The sequence below is a fragment of the Sciurus carolinensis genome, chromosome 10 (genome assembly GCF_902686445.1).
Source record: "Sciurus carolinensis chromosome 10, mSciCar1.2, whole genome shotgun sequence".
In the NCBI taxonomy this organism is placed as follows: Eukaryota; Metazoa; Chordata; class Mammalia; order Rodentia; family Sciuridae; genus Sciurus; species Sciurus carolinensis.
In genome coordinates this window covers 84,989,323-85,010,858 of record NC_062222.1, presented here as the reverse complement: position 1 = coordinate 85,010,858, position 21,536 = coordinate 84,989,323, and the positions used below count along the sequence as shown (strand labels likewise).

Here is a 21,536-nt window from a genome sequence, read left to right as displayed (position 1 = left end):
ATATATTTTTTCTTTACCTAAATCTTCTAATATGCATAGCATAAGTGGTCCCCTTGCTAATAGGACCAGAGAAAGGAAGGGGATATAGAGAATGTAAGTTGTGAGGAAACATTTTGTTTTCTCTCCTCTATTTTTTTGCCATTTTTCAACCTCCATGAAAAATTTCTCCACAAAATTCATGACAACTAGTTTTCTTCCTCCCTGGACAGGAGAGAACAGGACAGAGTACAGTAAGTACTCAACTTATAAGTAAGCTGCATTGCATAAATTATCTTATTAATCATTTGTTGGGACTGTGTACATTTTACCAGAGACATTCCTTTCTAATTAATAAATTTAAAACTCAACAATAGAAACTCAACTTACAAAAGTTTTAGAGATGTTATTGACATCGCTATTTAAAACTATAAATGAGCACCATTTGTGACATGCTTATAAAAGCATTATAAATTTAATCACAGTTTCTCAGGCAGCATCTCTGCAACACTGGGGCTGAGAGTAAATACAGCTTGGAACCTTTACATTGTCACATGGGGCACCATTACCTAATTGTTTCTATGACAATGTTTTCAGAGATAATCTAATATCTATAGGAACTTCTTTATATATAATTCTATATATTGTCATGCAATGATTAAGAGTGACTTGAGGGAAACAGACTTAGGGTTGAATCCCATTTATAAGCTCAGTTTGCTATTTGAAAATGGCTATATTAATTCTATAAAATTGTGTAACATCTAATAAATTATCAATAACATGACAAGATATAAAGTATAATAAGTATATATCAACTCACATATTATGGTGTTTTATTCTAACTTATACAATTGATACATATTCCATTTTATTATCCCATTCTATAGTTATTATGACAATTATTTCTTTTTGTAAACTGATGAAAATAGACTGTATTCATCAAGATGTATGACCATCTCTCAGGTAATATGATCAGCAAAGATGATTCCATTTGTGATTAATCATTTCTAATTTCTTATTTAAAAAACTATGAGTATCCTACAGCTGAAAAAGTTATAATTAAGACTTTCAGGCACATTTAAAAATCATTTTCTATGTATTCACTGGAATTTTCCAAGAAACACTGAGGTATAATATTTTCCAGTTACTACCAAGTCCTTATATTATATGGGTGGAAAATTAAAGTAAACTCTAAAATCAAGCATTAGATATCGAAATAAAAGACAGTTACAAAAATAGTCAATGGCACAGAGTCATCAAATGAGCCTCCATGAATATACTGTAGCAAATTATAGTAACGGTATTATATTAGGTAAGTGGCTGCTTAAAAAGTGCTACTGAAAGTAATGTTTTAATAACATGTCGTTTTTTATAATAATTCCAATGATCACAATTAATGAGACATTTGTGCAGGTAGCTTACTACAAACTATCTAATCCTAGGCCAATTTTTCCTTCTTGCCTTTCTCAGTTGTCTGAAGAACTCTAACAAAATAATTGGCTTTCCACATCTCTTTAATATAAAGTATTTGAAATAGATTGTACTACCTGCTTGTCTGTACATGTAAAAGATTATGAATATGGAGAAGAATCCTGTGTGGATTGATGGTGAAATGGGGCATAGTACTCAACCCTCAAAATCCTTAAAGGGTATAAATTCACCAGATAGAACATAAGGTCAGTGGGAAAAGGCAGTAAATGGTGTGGGTAGGACAAGCTAGAACAGACCTCGTGACAACAGGGTAGAAGGAAAGGAAATAGATATTATTTCCCTTTGGGAAGTGAGGGCCTAGCTGTGTTCTGACAGAAAGATCTCTAAGCTGTTCACTGACTTTTTTTTCCCCCTAGGAATGGAACCTAAGGACACCTAACCACGCACATCCTCAGTCCTATTTTTTTTTTTTATATTTTATTTATGTACCACTTCACCTGGCTTTGTCGACTTCTTGAACAACAACCCTTGAATTGATGAATGAGACTTGCCTTGAATGGGGGAATAATCATGTCATTGTCAGATATTTGTTATCACTGTCCTACGCCATGGTATAATCAGTTAGGAAAAAAAAAAATTAGAATGAGGGAGATGTAACTGTGTTTTATTTGGAAACTAAATGAGAAACAGATTAAAAACATGGTTTTAGAAAAATTATGAGGTGGCAGTTTTTCATATGGTTTCAAAGGATATAAAGCACTTCTGAAACTGAAATCTAGTAGGAGATTCACTGTGTGATCTTAAGAGTGAGCTTAAGAGTGAGGGAATCCGAAAGGATGTTTGAATCATAGCCTAAGGAATGAATAAGAGGCAATAATCCAAACTTTTTTAAAAATCTAAATTTTTTCTACTTTATCATTCAGTGCACAAAAAAATGCCTGGAGAATAGTTCAATCTTACAGTATTTTGTTGTTGCTGTTGAATCAAGTCCAGTGAGAAATTTATTCTTACAGAGGAAAATGAGGGAAAGTGGGAATTAATTATTACATCCTTCAGGTGAAGTTAGTTAGTGTAGCTAATCTATTACAAAGATTAAAGTCTAGTTCAGAGATTTTTTTTCCCCCCAGTAACAGACTACAGTAGCATTAGCCCATGTATATTCAGGCAACATTAACTCATTGTTAGTACTAAGATAACAAAGCATAGGCACATGATTGTCTTTATTTCCTTCTTGACAGCAATAGTCTAGATAGTTTGAATTAGTTCACAGTATCCCTAGTTTTTAAAGAACATGAACACAAGTTGCTTACCCTGCAATAATTTATAATATACACTGTAAATGTATAGAAGGAAACATTTCCAGAATCAAAAGCAATCACTTTTAGGGAGTTTGCATTTGATACTAGATCCCTCATGTTGGGATTGAAATGGAGTGTAGTTACAGGCTTCAGGAGTATTCCCAACTATTCCAGACTCAGAGCATATATTTGCAAAACTGCAACCCACTGCTATCTCCAGAATGCCTCACGGGTGTCTACAGTGCATTTTAACCTCCCACTCCCTGAACAAGTAAGGGCCCAGGCCATGACACTCTAACAAACTTCAGTTTACGCACTGTGACTTTGGATTTAATTTGATATGAACTTCAGGTAAAAGTTCTTGCTGCACAGGGACAGATGATAACTACATTCATGGAAGAAACAGAATTGAGATATAAATGTTCCAAGGAAACATCTATCAAAGAGTCCAAGGAGATAGACATATAGCGTGGAATAGTAAGTGGAAGGGATAACTGAGTCAGGAGGGCAGAGTGAGACTCAGGTTAGTCTTCCTTGGACACCCAATCGGGAAATTTTCCACAGCAGCTATGATCTTATCTTGGGTGCTGTTAGGGAATCCAGATCTATTCAGACAAGATGACAGTGATCAGAGCATGGCAATGTGTGTTTTGTAGAAATTTAAAAGGGGCTGTTGAGAGAAGAGGATTCTCCACAGGAAGCAGGTCCTGGCCCTAGCAGTAGTCTGAGACAAGCTCCAGTCCCCAGGGAAGACATCTAGAGAGAATAATGCAGGTCTTTGCCTTTTGGAGACCAGGACATGTAATAAGATATAGGAAAAAAAACATTTCCACAAGATCTGGAACATGAATTGTGTTATCCAAATAGAGGGAGATGAGTTATGACTTCAGTAATTGTTTGACACCCAGTAAATAGCAGTGGAACATAGTGTCCTGGGACAATAATTCAGCAAAAGGAAACCAGAAGAGTTAGGAAATAAGAGTGTTAGTTTTCAAACAGCATTTCTTAGACCACGATAATAGGGAGGAGAACTTAACTAAATCATAAGGTATGGGAGACTGAGAAGGGTAAATACTGTCTCCTAGGGTCTCATCTAGGAAAAGGCAGGTGTAACCTATAAAAAGGGAATGATGGGCCTTGGCTTTAGGGAATTAGGAATCTCAGAGGCAGAGGAACAAAACTGGGACCTGATTAATGATGCTAAAAAATTCGAAGTTTTAAAATCATTATTTTTCCTTCCTATAATCATTTGATTGTTCAGCCAAGTCGTAACTGCCATGTTTCAAAAAACTGTAGGTCAGTTCTTCTTTCTTCAAGTTACAGTTAAGCACTTTAAATCTCTGTGCAAAATCGAAGTGTAGTTCCAGACATTTCTTTTTTATAAAGGGCATCAAATTTCTCATTTTGGGCCACTGTGAAGTAGTTTTTCCAGTCACCAATAATTCCTAAAAATAAAAACAAGAAAACCTATGAAAGGTAAAAATATATACATTATGAAGGAAAAGCTAACATATACCAAGGGAAATATTAGATGCCTTAAGGACTTTGTTTCTATGTGAAAACTTCAAAATGTCATTTCCTTAAGAAACTGAGCATTTTCTATCACCTGTAAATGTGATTTATAACTAAACACACAGTCTAACTCTTAAAAAGGCATTCTAAGAAGGGTTAATTTTCTTATATAAATTCATGGAAGTGCAATTTTTTCCTGAGAGAGAGTCTTTTACTTTTTCTGTTTTGGGTCACGGGGTTATTACTGAATCCTCAGGATCAATAGGGCACATTATATTTCCTGAGTTACTTTGGGAAAATGTACAAAGAAGAGTCACTAACCAAAAGAACCATAAAACAAGTAGCTGATGAGTATAGTTTTCCAGTACTTATAAATGAAAATGTGATGATATTTGGAAGATACGTGTTCTCCCAAAATTCACTAGGTTTGCATTAATTCACAGCTGTCATAAGAACAATAATAATAATAAAATTACACATATAACATCTCTGAACCACCTTTTCAAAGATAAAATTGGGGGGATATAAATTTATATTTAATCTCTCATTCTTGGATGGTTATAAAAATTATTTTAAAATGAATAAACTGTTGATGTGCTACAAATGTTCTTGGAATAATACTTACTTTTCCTATTTTATGAAATATTAAGTATACCACATTGAATTACAAACTATGTTAATTCATGATACTTTAATAAAACTTCCAAGTCCTCTAAATGAAAAAGATACTCCTAAACAAGGTTGTTTTCCTGGTTATTATACTTTATGTTCCCCAGATGGCAATAACTCTTATAATGTATATGAAGATCAACACAAACATATTTGGGGTAGTGCATCTTCAAGGATGTCATTAAAAACAGAGAACACAAATTTAAGAGATAAAAAGTTGTAGATGATGCATTCTAGGGATCTTCTGATCTGTGCATAAATTATGCAATATTCACACTTTGTAAAAATTTTTTGAATAAAGTAAATGCTGGCCAAAGACCAGATTTTTGTTTTGTTACAATTTGGGATGTAGTAATAAACACTGGACATCATCTATTCCCTCCCTATTATGCTGACTGTTGCACCACTAAATGAGGACATTGATTTTCCCATGTAGCATCCTTCAAGTCTGAGTGTGCCTGGCTCCTGTGACCTACTTCACATTGCTCCCTTTCAGCATTCATTTGTATGATTCTTACACGTCATCATGAGCTCTGTGAAGCAACTCTTTGTGCCATTTATCCTTGAATGACCTAAAGAATAGTACTGCATATAGATATTCAGAAAGAGCTTTTCCTGCATGTGAATTATTAAGTGAATGAATGAACAGATGAATCTTGAACCCATGATATTTATTATTTCTTCATGTATTATGTTTAGAAAATACCCTAAATGCTTACATTTCATTTGCTGCAATACTCCCACAAAGCTTGTGCTGGAGGTGTTTGTTAATATTTTCCCCATTTTGTCAGTGAGGTAGGCAGAGCTTTTGTGGGGGAATTAATGTATTCAATGTCACAGATTTTCGCAAATGCATAGCCTGGATATATCTTTGATCTATCTAACCACAAATGTTTGTTCTGTATCACCATCAGAGGAGATGCAAAAACTGACCTCATTATTAGACAAGCATGTACTCTTTCTTGTTGAAATTGGAGAAGTCATAGAATCCAAATAAAGAGCTTGTCGCCTCTACTTGTACACCTTATGAGATGCGGTAGGATGGCATCTATATTCATGTGATGGGAGGTAAAAATCTGGAAATTACACTCAGTGATCACAGTGAGAATTTGCCTTGCTTAATAAAGATGATTTTTCAAATTTGGGAAATGAAAACAATATACGCTATATATTATATATATTTATATATATTATATTGTATATTACATACTTTACATATATTATACATATATTCATTTTTGATCCAATTTATCATATAACATTTACATGAAAAGTCTGCTTTGCTTTTTTCACTAGAGGTAATTTTTAAGAAGTAAATGCAGTATTTTTGGAAAAAGGTGTAATTTGATAGCACTAAGTTTATTTTGTATTTTAATGTTACGAAAATCCCTAGAGAAAATTCATCACATAGCTCTTTTCTAATTGATGGTTTTGCACAGCACATTCTTAGGGCTATGTTATTTCCCAGAATACTAACTGAAATTCTGCTCCTCCCTCCAACTCAATAAAGAATATTGAAAGTATAAGGTAACATTCTCATCAAATGGATAAGTCCTCAGATTTAAGATAATAATTTGTTAATTGTTTTTTATAAATAATAACACATTTCACATGTGCCATATATAATAATCCACAATATACACAATTTTCATAAATGAGGTAAAGTTGTATTTCAACATCAAACGCTGTGTTCTTCTATGTTAAATTTATATGCTATGTATCCTGTAATTCATACAGTATCTATGGGGAGCAACAATTTCCCACAGGGTAAAAAATAAAAAAATCCTTCCTTTTGGTGAATCTTCTTAGTAAAATTATCACTATTTTCTAAGTGATATGGTGGCTATAAAGAACAGAGTACTGTACTGAATAAAATTCATATATCATTGAGGAGAGGAGAGGGGCCTGTACCAATTTAGACAAAGAATTAAGGAACTAGGAATGACAAACTTGTAAAATAGTCTCCTATTTTTGCAACTAAGAACTTGAAGCCTAAACAGGATGAATAATGCGGGAGAGATCACAGAGCTAAACCTCCAGATTAAAGTAAAACAGGAAGTTAAAATGAGCACAGTGTTTACCTTTGCGCATGAAAGGGGATTTGCTGTGATCCAGCACTGCATTGGGCAGGTGTGTGTAATTCAGCAGAGGGTTGTCCTTCATCGCTTCAAATGAGGTGTGATGGATGATCCGATCCAAGATCTCATCATTCAGGTCCTTCTCTAGAAATCTAGCAACTTTCTTGATTTCCTCCTTTGGATTCTATCAGTGAGTAAAACACATATCCAAGTAAATGAAAATGTGTAAATGACTAACAGGCAAGAAAAATACACATTTATCATTTTTCTTCTGGTTTGCCTCTAAATGTTGAAGGAAATTTGTAGTTCGTTGGGCCCATTCTCCATAATTTTTAAAGTAATTAAACTTATTGACAACTTAAAATATGTTCACCTTGAAAACTGATTAGAACTTGGTTGGGCAAAAACTATTTAAAAATAGTAGGTTCCAGAGCTCAGTGGTAGAGCGTTTGCCTAGTATGCTTAGTCGTGGGTTCAATCCAAGCACCTCTAAAAAGGGAGGGAAAAAAAGAAAGAAAAAATTCAAAGGTGCAAAATATCAAGGACTAAATTACTCATTAACTATTAAGAATATAATGAACACAATATGAAAAGTGGATCATTCTCAGTTCCTAATGACATAAACTTATCTTTGTAACTTCTTTGGAAGAATTAAAACTGTGTGGATGTATCTAGAAAGATTTTGGGAAAATCCAACTGAAGTTGAGAAAGATGAGTTCAAATTTACCAAAATGCATTGTTGCCTACTCAGATGTTGGAGTTACAAAATATTCATGGAAAAAGTGAGTACGGAAGTGATCATTTAAATGTAGCAAATAATTAAAAAGCAAACAAACAAACAAAAACGAGTTGGCAGGATTCAAAGGATAATCATGAGTGCAAAATCTGGGTAAATTTTGAAGAGAATTTCAAAAAGAAAAGATGGTCAAAGAAACATAATACTGAAGGAATAAAAATAATGACTACCAGTCATTGATTTATAATTAGAAAGTTATTAAGGATGGTATAAAGATATAGATAAGCAGATATATGTGATAAAAAAGCAGTGATATCATTTTGGATTTGATGGATTAATTTTAAAAGTAAAGATTAATCTTTTTATCCTAGGGCAGGGCAATTATCCAGAATAAATATCTACCACTTTTACCTCTTTCATATCTTCATAGTACAAGAAAAGTATTGGATGTTCTTCCTTTTTGTTCCACCAGCTCTTAACATGATTAAACCATGAACCATAGGACACTAAAACCAGAGAAAAAGTCTATTTCCATAAGCATTCATCAAATCAAAGTTTATTCCTGAACACAAAGTCAGTTTGTAAAGGCATTTTGTAGAATTTGGTAATCATGGAAACTGAGAATATAAGATCAATTTTTAAAACGTAAAATTAGCCACTTGTAAATATATAAGCAAATAAAATTTTAAAATGTAAAATACAAAGGAAGCATTTCAGATAAAAATACCTTGACTGCTAATAAATTATACTCAGCCTCACATGGAAGGAGACTATTTTCATATATATTATTCATATCATGTATCTACCTGTTATAAATATAACAATGTAAAACAGATCTGACGAGTGATTTGGACAAGTTAAACAATATCTGAATACATTTGCCCTGGATTTGAATGTACCAACTTAAAAAAAATAGTTTTGAAGGGAAAAGTCATAATAGTAACAGTTAACCGTACAATTTAAAATAAAAAAGTATTATGAACTTTAAGCAAAGGGCTACTTACCATTTCCAGCCATGAATTTCTCCAGATATTCTTCCCATGTTCCTGGAAATGGTTGTAAATTATTCATTAAGGCAAAATGGTAATATGATACTGCAACATCCTTGGCATTTCGAGCAAGATAGATCATCTGCAGGAGGGAAGAAAAAGAAAATGAAATGGCAGGTATTTTTACCAAAAATAAAATTTAAAAACTATCTATAATTAAAATGGCAGAGTACTTTTTCTCCTAGAAACTGTGACCCATAAAGTTTCTTCATCAACACCTTAAATATAGAATCATTTAAGTGATTTTTCCAGTAGGGCAATGCTTTTATGAGGTGGGAACTTGAGACATCTGTATGCTTCGGAAAAACCTTGTTAGTTTCTGACTCCCTTCACTCTATGATCCACAAATCAACAATGGCATCTTTAGGGAGCCCAGAGAATACCAAACAATTTGAAAATATCAAATTGCGAGGCTTCTGGGGCCTCATATCTACCCTTTGAACACCTGGAAGCATATGACGCGATGAAAAAGATAAAGGTTAAGAAGGCAGTAGAAAGTAAAGACATGCATTACAATCAATTTATAGGAGCATCCAGTTCAGAAACTGGAAGACACAGATTCACTTGCCCTGCTTTTCTCCTCTAAATATCACTAAAACTCTAGAAATTTCTCAACAGACAGTGATATAGGAACTCTGAAACTATAGTGAATAGTCACCTCCTAACCTGAGGACGCCAATGTAGTAAACTCCCTCTAGGTTTTCTTTTCATTTCCTATATGTTCTTGAATTGGGCAACATGGAGGTTTGTGAACTAGAACTATTAGCAAGCATTAATCAAATAAAACAATACCCAGAAAAACCTGATCCTAGACAAAGGATCAGGAAATAAGAAACCCAAAAGAGACATAGTGGAAAATCCCAAACTCTGTTCTACACCTGGGGCCCATCTACATGACCTGATGGCTTGGGCTTTTCCAACTTCTACCCCACAGCTGGGGCCCTCATGGGTAGTTCCAAGCATCACAGCAAAAACAGCAACAAAGCTCTGTTTCTGTATGCCCTTCACCAAGGGGCCCAAGGAGACCCAGACATAAGGACTCTGTCCTCCTTTCAGTAAGTCAGTCAGCACTAGCAGGTGGTCCAAGGAGGTACTATAACGCCTCTGCATACGGCATGAGCAGGGACAAAGGGAGATCACCAACAGCCCCAGAATGTCAACAGGACAAGAAAAACATTGCAGGGACTCATGAAAATAAACTCCTATTGGAACAAAGTCCCAAGAATACAGTAAAAACCTATATGCTAAATCTCAACAGGGTAAATAACTAATAAAATAATCCCAACAACATAAATAAAATATACAAAATCCAAATAAAAATCATCTGTCTTACCCCAGACTAGGAAAATCACAATTTAAAGGTGAAAAGACACCAATACTGAAATGAATTAAATTTTGAATTATCTGACCAAGATTCTAAAATAACATCATAAAGAAGCTTCAACACTCAATTAAAACTTTCCTTGAAACAAACAAAAACATAGGAAAGAAATATTTTATACATGAAAAGTTTTATATACCTGGAAATTATAGATCTAAAATATACAATAACTGAAACAAAAAGCTTAATAAATAGACTTAATAGTACAGTAGCCATAATAGAGAATAAAATCAGGAAGCCTGAAGATACATCAATAGAAGTTACTTGATGTATACAACAGAGAGAAAAAAGACTAAACAGAAATGAAAAGTACCTTGGGGATCTGTGAGACAAAAACAACAAAAAAAGAACTCATGATCATGTATTCAGAACTCTAGAATGACAGGGGAAAGAAAAAAAAAAAAAAACCTGGAAAACAATTTGGAGAATTAATAACTAAAATCTTCCATGTTGTTATGGTTGTGTATGAGATGCCCCTGCAAAGCTTCTGTGTTAGTGCAGGAATATCCAGAGGTAAAATGATTGGATTGTGAGAGCTGAAATTAATCAGTGCATCCTACTTTGAATAGACTAACTGGGTGGTAACTGTAGGTAGGTGGGGCATGACTGGAAGAGGTGGGTCACTGGGGGCATGAGCTGTAAGGGTTCAACTTCCTTGTGATTCATTTCCCTCTTTCTGTTTCCCGGCCACTGTGAATAGAGCAGTGCTCTGCTCCTCCACCATGCCCTCCCTCCATGATGTTCTTCTACTTTACCTTGGGCCCAAAGCAATGGAGTCAGTTCACCATGGAACAAACCACTGAAATCATTGACCTAAAATAAACATTTCTTCCTATAAATTGTTCTTGTCAGGTATTTGGTCACAGCAACAAAAGGCTAACACCCATGTTTATTAAAGGAAATAAATCTATAGATCCAAAAAGACAAAAGAACTTCAAAAAGGAGAAACCCAAATAAAGTCTGACTAAGACAAATTTGTGAATAAACTTCTGAAACATAAGCACCAATAAAAATCTTAAAAACCAGCCAGACATATACAACATTGCATATTAAAAATTTTTTATTTGAATGGCAATGAATTTCTCTCAATCAAAATCATGAGGACCAAAGAAATGGCATAATACTTTTCAAGTACAGAAAGCAAAATATTATCAACTACAAATCTATATGCATTTAAAATTATACTTCAGGCAGGAAGGGAAATAAAGTTATTCTCAGATAAAGGAAAACCAAAAAAAACTGTTACTTCAGACCTATCTTGAGGAATGGCTAATGGAAGCTCTGAAGAGAAAGAAAATAACCACAGAAGAATGGAATCTTCAGAAAGAAAAAAAGCAAGAAAATGGGTAAAAGAGTATCTTTGACTTAGTGAGTTTCTTCTTTATATTTTATAATTGAAGCAAAGTTATACCAGCATCTGATGAGGCACTTTATTTGTGTAGAGGAAACACTTCAGACCATTATCTTTAACAAATGGGGAAGGTAAAGGGAATAAAATTGAAGTAAGATGTCTTCATTTTATTTGAAGGAGAAAAATGCTGACAATAGTCTGTGATAAGTTATGTATGTTTATATGGTTATAGTGATACCTCCAGCTGTCACTAAGAAAACTATATCTAAAACCATAAACAATAACAAAATCCTCAAAAACATTACAAACAGGTCAATAAAAAGCTCTTAAATGTTCTGGTAAATGGTTCAAGAAAACAAACCAAAAATAAGCAAAAATATTACAAACAACAAAAAGCAAAAAAAAAAAAAAAATGACAGATTTTAGTTTTAAATGTCAATAATTGTCTTAAATATAAATGATATATGTAAAGACAAATTGGCAGAGTGAATTTTAAAAAAAGCAGGATTCAATCATATGGTATTTAGAAGAAGCTTACTTCAAAGTGACAATAAATTTAAAGTAAATGGAGAAAGAAATCTCATGCAAATATTCATTAGTAAAGACTAGGAGTGGCTGTATGAATATAAGACAAGGTAAAATTCAATACAAAAAATTACTAGGGACAAAGGACATTGCATAATGACAAAAGGATTAATCCTCTAAGGAGATAATGCAATCCTAATGTCCAAAAACAAAACAATATAGCTTCAGAATACATGGAGCAAACCCTGGTAAGCTAAAATCAGCTGTAGGCAAGTCAAACATTATAGTTGGGGGTATTTATAAACCACTCTCCCCAACTGACCGAACCACCAACTGGTAGAAAACAAGCAAGGATAAAGAACCAAATAACATTATCAGAAAATAGGATCTAATCAAAATCTACAGAACATTCCAACCAACAAAGAAAAATGCACATTCTTCTCAAGTGCCAATAGAATATTCACAAAGATATACCAAGATAAAATATATTTTAAAGATTAAAAATTATATAATGTACAGTCTTCGATGAAAATAGAATCAGACTAGAAAGCAATAACAAAAAGGTAACATGAAAATTCTTAAACACTTGGAAATTAAACACTGAACTTTGAAATAATCCTACAGTAAGGGTAAATTTCAAATGAAATAAAAAGATGCATAGTATTGAATGAAAATCAAAGTACAACACATCAGACTTTATGGGATGTAACCAAAGCAATTTGAGAGGAAAATTACTACACTAAATGTTCACTCTAGAAATAGAGGAAAGGCACCAAATTTAATAATCTATATTTTGACCTGAAAATATTAGAAAAAAGAGTAATTAAAATCAAAATAAGTAGGAGAGCAATAATAAAGATAAAAGCACAAGACAAGCAAAAAAAAAAGATAAAAGCACATATCCATGAAAATAAAAATAGAAATATAATAGAAACAAAAATATTGTTTTCAAAAAATAAAATTAATAAACTTGATAAACCTCTCGCAAGAACAACAAAGATAAAAGAGAAGATACAAACAACTAAGATAAAGAACAAAATGGTGGGTATCATAACAAATCCTAAAACCTCTATAAGAATAAGGTGGGTATGTATTATGTGAATAATTTTTTGTTCATAAATTCAACAACTTGAAAATTTCCTTACATATCACATACTAGCAAAAGTCAGGTAAAATGAAAGCACTTATCTTAATAACACTATAGCTATTGAAGAATTGAATTTGAAATTTAAAACTTACCCTCAAATAAAATATGCAGGCACAAATAAATGTTCCCTGAAGAATTTTACCATATAAATAGGAGCTAACACTTTTATGTTAAGTTTTTGTAGAAGACCGCAATATCTAGGGACAGCAGAAGAATCAAAGTAGTAACACTGTCCTGAGGTGAGGATTCTGTTGCTACTCAAGTCTAGATAACTTAAGTAAGTAAGCTTACACTAATTTTTTTTTTTTTTTTTTAAGTTGAAACAATTCCTCATGTAGCTCAGTTCTCATGGTCACAGTCAATTAAACATCTGGCCATTTTCTTAATATGTGAATGGGTAAAGAGACAGGGTCACACTTTAAAATCAGCTTGCAGTCAAGCGCATACCTTGCAGTTGTTCTCCCAGAAAGTCTTAGGAAGAAGGTCAATTGGTAGATGTGTCTTCACAATCCGAGGTGATGGATTCTTCTCTAATTGTTCTAACCCTAGGGAATTTTAGTTTGGCATTTAGAAATATTAGAGTCTCCAAGGAGCCTGCGATTCCTCATCTTCTCAGTCAATTTTTCAAGATGCTTTTGAGCAGCATATCATGTATCTAAAAGTTGTACCACTTACAGGCATTTTTCAGTATTCCGAGAGGTAGTATTGTGTAATAGTTGAGTTTATGATTTGAGACTATTCTTCCTGTAATAAAATCCTGACTATCATTTTTTAATTGTGAGATGTTTTTAAAATATCTGAGTCCCTCTACTTCATTTCCCCCTTCCTCAAATTGAAGGATAGTAGTGCCCACTTTAGTAATCTAAAGTTTTATCATATCTCCTCCTTCAGATCACTCATACAATAAATCTTAAAGTCCTATGCATCATTTTATTGTTTTATACAATATGATTTATATTCAATCTAACCTCTAAATTACCTGTTCATCCTATATAATCTTACCACATTCTGCTTAAGAAGGTCTACCCACTGTGTCTGTGTCTGACTTACACATTGGAAACAAGAATTGTTTCTGTTGTTTGCAATAATTTATCATATATGTTAAGTCCTTGGTTACCATTATAACACTCTTCAAATGTCCTATATGACACATATTTGTGTTTGTTTACTTCCTTCCCACCCTCACCCCAAACACACACAATACAACAGGGATTCCAAAAGAGCAGGTAAGTAACTTTATTTTCTTCACCAAGGGATATCCAGTAGAGCAGCATGAACAGCACATGATTAGCATTAAGAAAAACCTTCTTATGTCAATTATAATAGAATTGGCTGAAGCCCAGTTAAATTTTAATTTCAGATAAAAAACAGATACTTTTTAGCATAAATATCTCCCATGCAATAATGGTCACTTTTCTGAATTTTCAATTTAATTGAGTTTCTTATGTTTTATCAGAAAACATTAATTGTAGATTTATAAAACACCAAGGATTTTATTACATGTCTAATCTGGTAGTCTATAGTCACTTTACCCAGCATAGAGAAATGAAAAATTATAATTTCCATAATTCACTCTTCCTGAATGTTCAGGAATTGAACTTATCTCTGTTCCTTTTATGAAGTCTTTTCAATATCTGCTTTTTCAGGTCCTTCCCTCAACTTCCCTGAACAATGTCCCTTCTCTGTCTTATAATCATTTCACCATATGAGTCTCTTTAAATGAGCCCTTGATGTCCACAAATATGAATGTTACGAAGACACAAAGACATCACAAGTATCCCCACTCAGGACTCATAGTAAATCTGAGGGCCAGGGTTTACCCTCATTTCTAGATGAACTACTGTTCCCTCTTTGGCAACTTGCCTCAAATCCTAAACCTGCTTCATACCAATGATCCTTGACTCCTTGTCTCAGATTATTTTGGCTCAATTACTTTTTCAGTTCATATTTTCCCATGGATTTGAAGTCTTACCTCATTCTTGAACTCATTTTGGTTACTTTCCCAGCACAGTCCTTCAGTTCCAAGCCTTAGCAGTTTGGCCTCGACCTACAGACAACCACAGTAGGACTGACACCCTCCCGGTTGATCCCTGTCTGCATATGGAAGTAATCAGTTCAGCCTGTCTGCTGAGAGATACCTCCTCTATGGGAGAGGATTTGGGTTCTGCTCTTGACATTGATAAGCAGATTTACGCCATCCACCTTCATATCTCGGGTTTCTAGCAGGGCTCCAGAGCCAAGCTTCCCTTCGGCTACCCTTCTCTCATCCCTATCGGACACCATGTTCTTTCATTTCCTCTTAGGTAAATGACTTTTCTTTTCCCTGTCTTTTGGCAACTCCTATCCCCCTACCAAGCCTCCACATCTAGTTTCCACAGTCTTCTGCTCATCTCATGTTTTTCCTCTGGCTTTCCCTGGGCTATAGCATTGCTTACCACACCCAATAATCCTGAGAGTGGTCTAATGCATATTTTTCAACATGTTCCATATACTATAATTTTAATTCATCATTTAAAATTTGCCATGTCATCTCAAACCTACCATGTCAAGGTTGAATTATTAATAGTCTTATAATTAGATGTATTCCTTTTCAGATATTTTCCACAGTAGTAAATGGTTCCAAAATAAAACTCTGGGAATCACCCTTGATTCTTTTCTTTTCCTTACATTTCTTATACTGTTCATCAATACAATAAATACAACATATATCTGGTCTAGAGTCATCAATTCTATCACCTCACAGCAGCCAGTGCAATCGTTGCATTTTAAATAATAAAAACAACATAGCTCTATAAGCTTTTCCTTACTTAAAACTCTTCTATGTCTTTTGCACTGTTTAGAATAAAATTGAAGAATGTGTTAAGAATCACAAGCCTTATACAATTTGTCTTTGCTTAATCTCTGTTTGCTTTACATGCCCCCTTCCCCTCTTTCGATGACCATGTTTTATTTTGTGTCCTATACCAGGGTCTTTTCTGCATCAGGACCCTCACGCCTAATGCTTTACCTTTCTGGAATATGCTTTTTCTGACTGTGTGCTTGGCTTTGAATCTAAATTCCCAGTAGCTGACGCTAACATCCAACCTAAAGGAAACTGTCCTATCCTTCCCATTCCCAACATTTGATATTTTGTAAGACTGATAATATTGATATATTGTTAATACAATATTGATATATTGATAATATTGATATATTGTTTTATAATATCACAATATTATTGTAAGCTTCCCCAGAAAGAGAATATATAATTTCATAATCATTTTGTATATGATTAACAGCACAAAGTACTTTAGAAGTACTCTCTTTTGGAAATGAAAAATAAATTTTATTAATAATAAATTCTGATCTTAAAACAGAATTGGTACTTCTTTGCTTATTTATCGACTTACAAAACTGTCTTAAATTTGGAGTTATTGCTCTAGTCTGCCAAATTCTACACAATAAAAGTCAACAAAACATTAAAACACTATATTATTAGCCAAACTTTTAGTTATTTACTTCAATCAATACTGTTATCTTTGGTACCATACCTGGATATGCAATGGACTAAATAAGTTCCTTTATATGCCTCACTTACCATATTGCTTGCAAACTTTAATTTCTTGCTACCAAATCGACTTGTTTCTTTGAATGGGCTATCACAGATACAATAATACACATGCTATGTAAATAATATTACAAAATTATAATCCCCAGGTGACTTAAATTTACCTGACATTCTTATCCCAGGAACAGCCATTTCCAGCATGGCAACTTTAGCAGTAATAACAGCTCGTTTACATTTTTCAACATCTCCACCATTTAGAACCATGTCCAAGATTTCACTAATCCAAGTGGTACCTGTAGAGAAAAGCAATATTCTTATAATCAGCACCTAATTCTAGGGAGAAGAGTAGAAGCCTGAGATCTTACTTTATTAGAAACTTAATCCTAAGTTTCCATTTCTATATCACAATGTCCATTTCAATACACTAGAAGTAGGTGATGGCACTGACTGATAAGAATATTAACTTTACTTAGGATGATAATTTTACAGAGATGTTGATCAGACCTGCATCAGTCCTGCAGAACTCACCTGACTTAGGGTAAGTTGCTATCACGATGTCATCTGGCCTGCTGCGGAACCTTTCGATCCTTTCCCAGTTGTGGGCAAAAGCATAGACCATGGGGTAGCCATGGACCATCTTCAGATTTTTTCGCATGACATCATTTTGGGAAATCATTTTTGTAGCAGATTGTACAAATACTTAACAGACTTCCTAGTGATAGTAAAATCATGGAGAAATAAAGAGATTAGAAATTAGAATCTGAGTGACAAATGTTATCCTTAAGAAAATGCAATATCACAGAAAGTAAAATTGACCTTTAGCACACTGAGTACACAAAGATCTAAATACAAAGGGCATTTTTTCAGGCATAAAGTCACAAATTGCAACAGTAGCAACTGGCTCAGCAACAAGTAGAACAAAGGTCTTTAGCAGAAACTTTGGAAACAAAGTACACATTTTATTTTCAATTAAAATCATGTTTCACAGAAATATACTAAAAATCTGAATTTGCAACAGAACAAACTTCTTGCTGATCATTAGCTTGCAAGTTACACCTCATTTTTCCTTGCAAGAAGTCTATTATTATTGTTACCCTTGCTCTGTAGATAAAGCATGTGTTTTCTCTATTTGGTTCTAAGATTGTTTTTCTTATCTCTGGTTTTGAGCAACTGAATTATGGTGTTTCTTGGTGTGGTTATGTGTGTGTGTGTGTGTGTGTGTGTGTGTGTGTGTGAACAAGCATATACTTCAGCTACACTGAGCTTCAAGAAATTGTGAGTTTATGGATGGAATTGTGAGTTTATGGTTTCTGTTAAATTTGAATAATTCTAGCCATTATTTCTTCAATCTTTCATTTTTATTGGCACTACTGTCTTATATTTATCAGATTAACAACCATTATTCAAACTGCAGTCCACATGTAAGCTCCATATGCTATTGGTCCCATCTGAGAGTTTGTTATAAATGTGGAGTCTCAGGTCCCAATTTAGAATCAGAATTGTAATTTTAATAAGATCTTAAAATAATATCTATTCCCTTAAAATTTTAGAGGAACCTTTAAACCACTTTTAACTTACTCTCTTACTCTCTTATAGTATAGGGTATGTGTAAATGGTTTATTAATGGGTCCTAGAAAATATATTGTATTAATTTTTGTCAACATGCATTTTTTCCCCCTAATTCTTACCCACTCTAAAGATACATCTTTCGTTTTGTAGACAAGTTAAAGAACCAGACGTTTGGAGTGTCTGCTCAAAGTCACAGAAAAGGGTGGCAACCCAGGAATGGACTTTAGTTTGTTCACTCGATCATACTACACACAGCCTGAGGGCCCAACCCAGAGTTAAAAATTGTCTCCAGTCTATCTCAGTCAAATAAGGGTGTTCACAATTTGTAAAGACATTTTTCTTCAACAAAGCAATTCCTCTCTGACTAAAATGCTCAAGTTGCTCATGCTAAAAAAATGTTGCCAGAGAAAGATGGAATGAGTAACAAAATGAAAGCAAGGCGGCCAATTCTGACACAAACCAGTCACATCTGGGATGTGGGTGTGGCCAGTCCAGGAAGCTCCAGGGGATTAGACCTGAGTTAGCATTGCTCACCCTGACCAGTGGCTGATGGTGAGTTCAGAATCACAGGGGGAGATCCACACAGAGGGGAGGGCTGGAAAACCTAAGATGATTAGTGTCATTGACCAGACATGCAGGAAAGTGGATGTTTCTAAAATATAAAATTAGGTTGTAAAAACCTTTTAAAACTATAGGAAAGTGACAGGCAATACTGCTCTTAGGAGAAACTGAGTCATTTGCCATTAAAACTAAATAATTATTTTAATTTAAAAAAAGACTTTCTTCCACTCACGTCACTCTAACAAAATTCAACTCTATCAGGTCCATATCCAATTCCAACTCCAGAAATTAATATAAAAAACAGCATATTCTGTATTCTGGAATGTGCTTTTAAGTGGTCAGTGCATATATGTGAAGGGAAGAAAAATGAAGACTTGAATAGGATTCTTTATATGAAAGTAATGTGAGGTCTCAAGAGAAGATCCCCAATCCTGGCAATGCTTCAGAATCATCCCAGTGAACCCAGAAAAATAAAAGTGAATATTGAAAGTTTGAGAAATTCTCCACAGCATAAACAACAGTACGGAATTTCCCATGTGAAAAATAAGAATTATTCAAAAGATGTTCAAATTATGAAACTGCTAAAAACAGAAATTGTTCCAATGTGTCCAATGCTCTGTAAATGTAGGAAAATAGATCAAAAGGCAAATTTTACCTTACAATGTAACCTCCTTGTTCAGTTTTGTTTTCAGTCCGTGGTACTTCTGCTGAGACTAGCCCTGGGAGCCAGTGGTGGCCCTGGAGAACACACCTGTGTCACCAGTAAGTAAACAAGTCCAAGGACAGATCCCAGCCCAGAAGTCAGCGATAGCAGTCAGCAACTCCACAGGCAGTTATGACGTGAACTACACAAACACAGAGGAAAGTCTTGCTGTCTCCACAGCTGGCAGAACCAGGAAGCTCTGAAAAGGAAATGGAGGAGGGTGGTGACCACAAGTCAGCTCAGGCTGAGATTGCTTGGATTTGAACTCCCCCACAGGCTGCAGAGGGTCTGAGGGAAACACAGATGGAAACCACATGAAGAGTCAGTGGATCAAAACCTTTTGCCTCCCTACTAGGAATGTCTTCTAATAATTTCGACCATGATGAAGTGGTATGTTTTCATCTCGAAGAAACATGAATTTCCCATATGATGGAAAGATCAAGTATACGCTGAAGATGAACATTTATTTGTTTACTTGGAGAGTAGAAACAGAGCTCCAAGATGCTTTTTGTCACCCTAATCATTTTTATAACCTCTCAAATGCTGATTGACTCATAAACAGAAGGAGTAAACTAGAAGCTAGTAGTGTGTGTGATGGGGGAAAATTGGGGGCCCAGAAATATACTCTTGTCCTCCACTACTTCACATACCTACAAGTTTTCCTTCAGTCCAGTTGCAGAAAGGAATCCTTTGGTTATTGGCATTCAGCTCAGATTTAGCTACAATGACAAGCACTGAGCCAAGCCATTGCCAAGTGGTTAAACTTATGTAGGCTCAGGGAAGCCAGGAAACCCTGAAAGAAAGTAACACATTATTTTACACCATTAATTTTATTTACAGATTCGTAAGAAAAATTATCAAGGGTGTTCTGTTTTTTAAAAGATGTTGCCAATACATTCATAATTATTTGGAAAATTTTTAAGTACTTTTTCCAAAATTTCTTTAGATACTTTTGTAACCAAAAAATAATGGTATCACAATATACATACCAATCTTAAGCTGAAATTTACTATTAAGAAAAATGATTTGGAATAATTTTTAGAAGCAAAATTGCTAAACCAAATTATATATACTTTGAGAAATCTGTACCAATTTAAATTCATATCAGAATATCAATATACCTTTATCCATTATAGTGATAAATATTTGATAAAGGTAAATTGATGGTGTTGAATGATCTTAAAATTTTTTTCATCACATTGCTTTAGGTGGCATTTAGTTACATTCAAACTTGATCAACACATTATTCTAACATTATTTTAAGGGGCGATTGAGAAAGCTGCTATTGGTCTATTCTTATTTTTGTATTGAAATATGTATGTTGCTATTGTGAGAGCTATGTGTTCTTTAAAGACATTCATATTTTTTCTTCTATTAATGGAACAAATATCTCCCTAAGTTGCCCTTTTCATTTTATTTTTTTCATAGAATGTTACATGCAACTTAGTCTTTGCCTAAGAACCTAATATTAAGGAGAAATTACAGTTTTTGTTATTTCTCTTAGAAAAAAAATTTTGTAAGAAAAGAACTGTCTTAATGCTTTTTTGAAATTGTATTCTGAAGGCAAATTGAAAGAAATCCCAATTCATGCTTGCTTCTTATATATGCATTGGTGATGAAAAGAGCTCTGAATTTTAGCCACATATACTCTTAATTATCACAGTGCATATTTTTCACCCCATGATTTTTGCATATTTTATGTAATACCCTAAGTAGATAACCTGCTAATAATGAATGGATGTTCTAAATACTTTAAAAAGCAGAAGAAAAGGAATGTAAAGTAGAAAGAAGCCTTGGACTAGATATACTGTTTTTGCTATACTTAACTCAAGGCAAATCAATGGTAGTTTTTCCTCAGATTGCATTTTTTCCCTAATTGTTTGTATTTTGAGTACATTTGGTTTATTTTTCAGATTAAGGCACACACATTTTCAAATCATCATATGCAAGTTCTCCAAGTTCCTATGTTCTATACCAGCAGTGTCTGCATGTCTGTGTGTGCG

The 21,536-nt window shown here is 34.0% G+C and overlaps 1 protein-coding gene across 1 annotated transcript; it reads right to left on the bottom strand.

Annotated features, from left to right (window-relative positions):
* Nucleotides 1–1,892: 1,892 nt before the first annotated feature.
* On the bottom strand, nt 1,893–19,653 carry LOC124994043 (sulfotransferase 1B1). The gene is made up of 8 exons (XM_047565685.1): nt 19,486–19,653; nt 17,229–17,412; nt 16,865–16,993; nt 13,601–13,698; nt 8,705–8,831; nt 8,112–8,206; nt 6,968–7,148; nt 1,893–4,150 (listed from the first exon to the last, which is right to left on the bottom strand). The coding sequence occupies exons 2-8, from the start codon at nt 17,374–17,376 to the stop codon at nt 4,038–4,040; spliced, it is 891 nt and encodes a 296-aa protein (XP_047421641.1). The 5' UTR covers nt 17,377–17,412; nt 19,486–19,653; the 3' UTR covers nt 1,893–4,037.
* Nucleotides 19,654–21,536: the final 1,883 nt, after the last annotated feature.

Bases quoted from the DNA above. Each gene is read 5' to 3' on its own strand.
- LOC124994043 (XM_047565685.1), bottom strand. From the start codon at position 17,376: ATGATTTCCCAAAATGATGTCATGCGAAAAAATCTGAAGATGGTCCAT. The intron at 8,207-8,704 runs GTAAGTAGCCCT...CTCTGGTTTTAG, and splicing joins GAAATTCATGGCTGGAAATG to TGTCCTATGGTTCATGGTTT. The intron at 7,149-8,111 runs GTAAAAGTGGTA...ACTCACTGATAG, and splicing joins ACTATGAAGATATGAAAGAG to AATCCAAAGGAGGAAATCAA.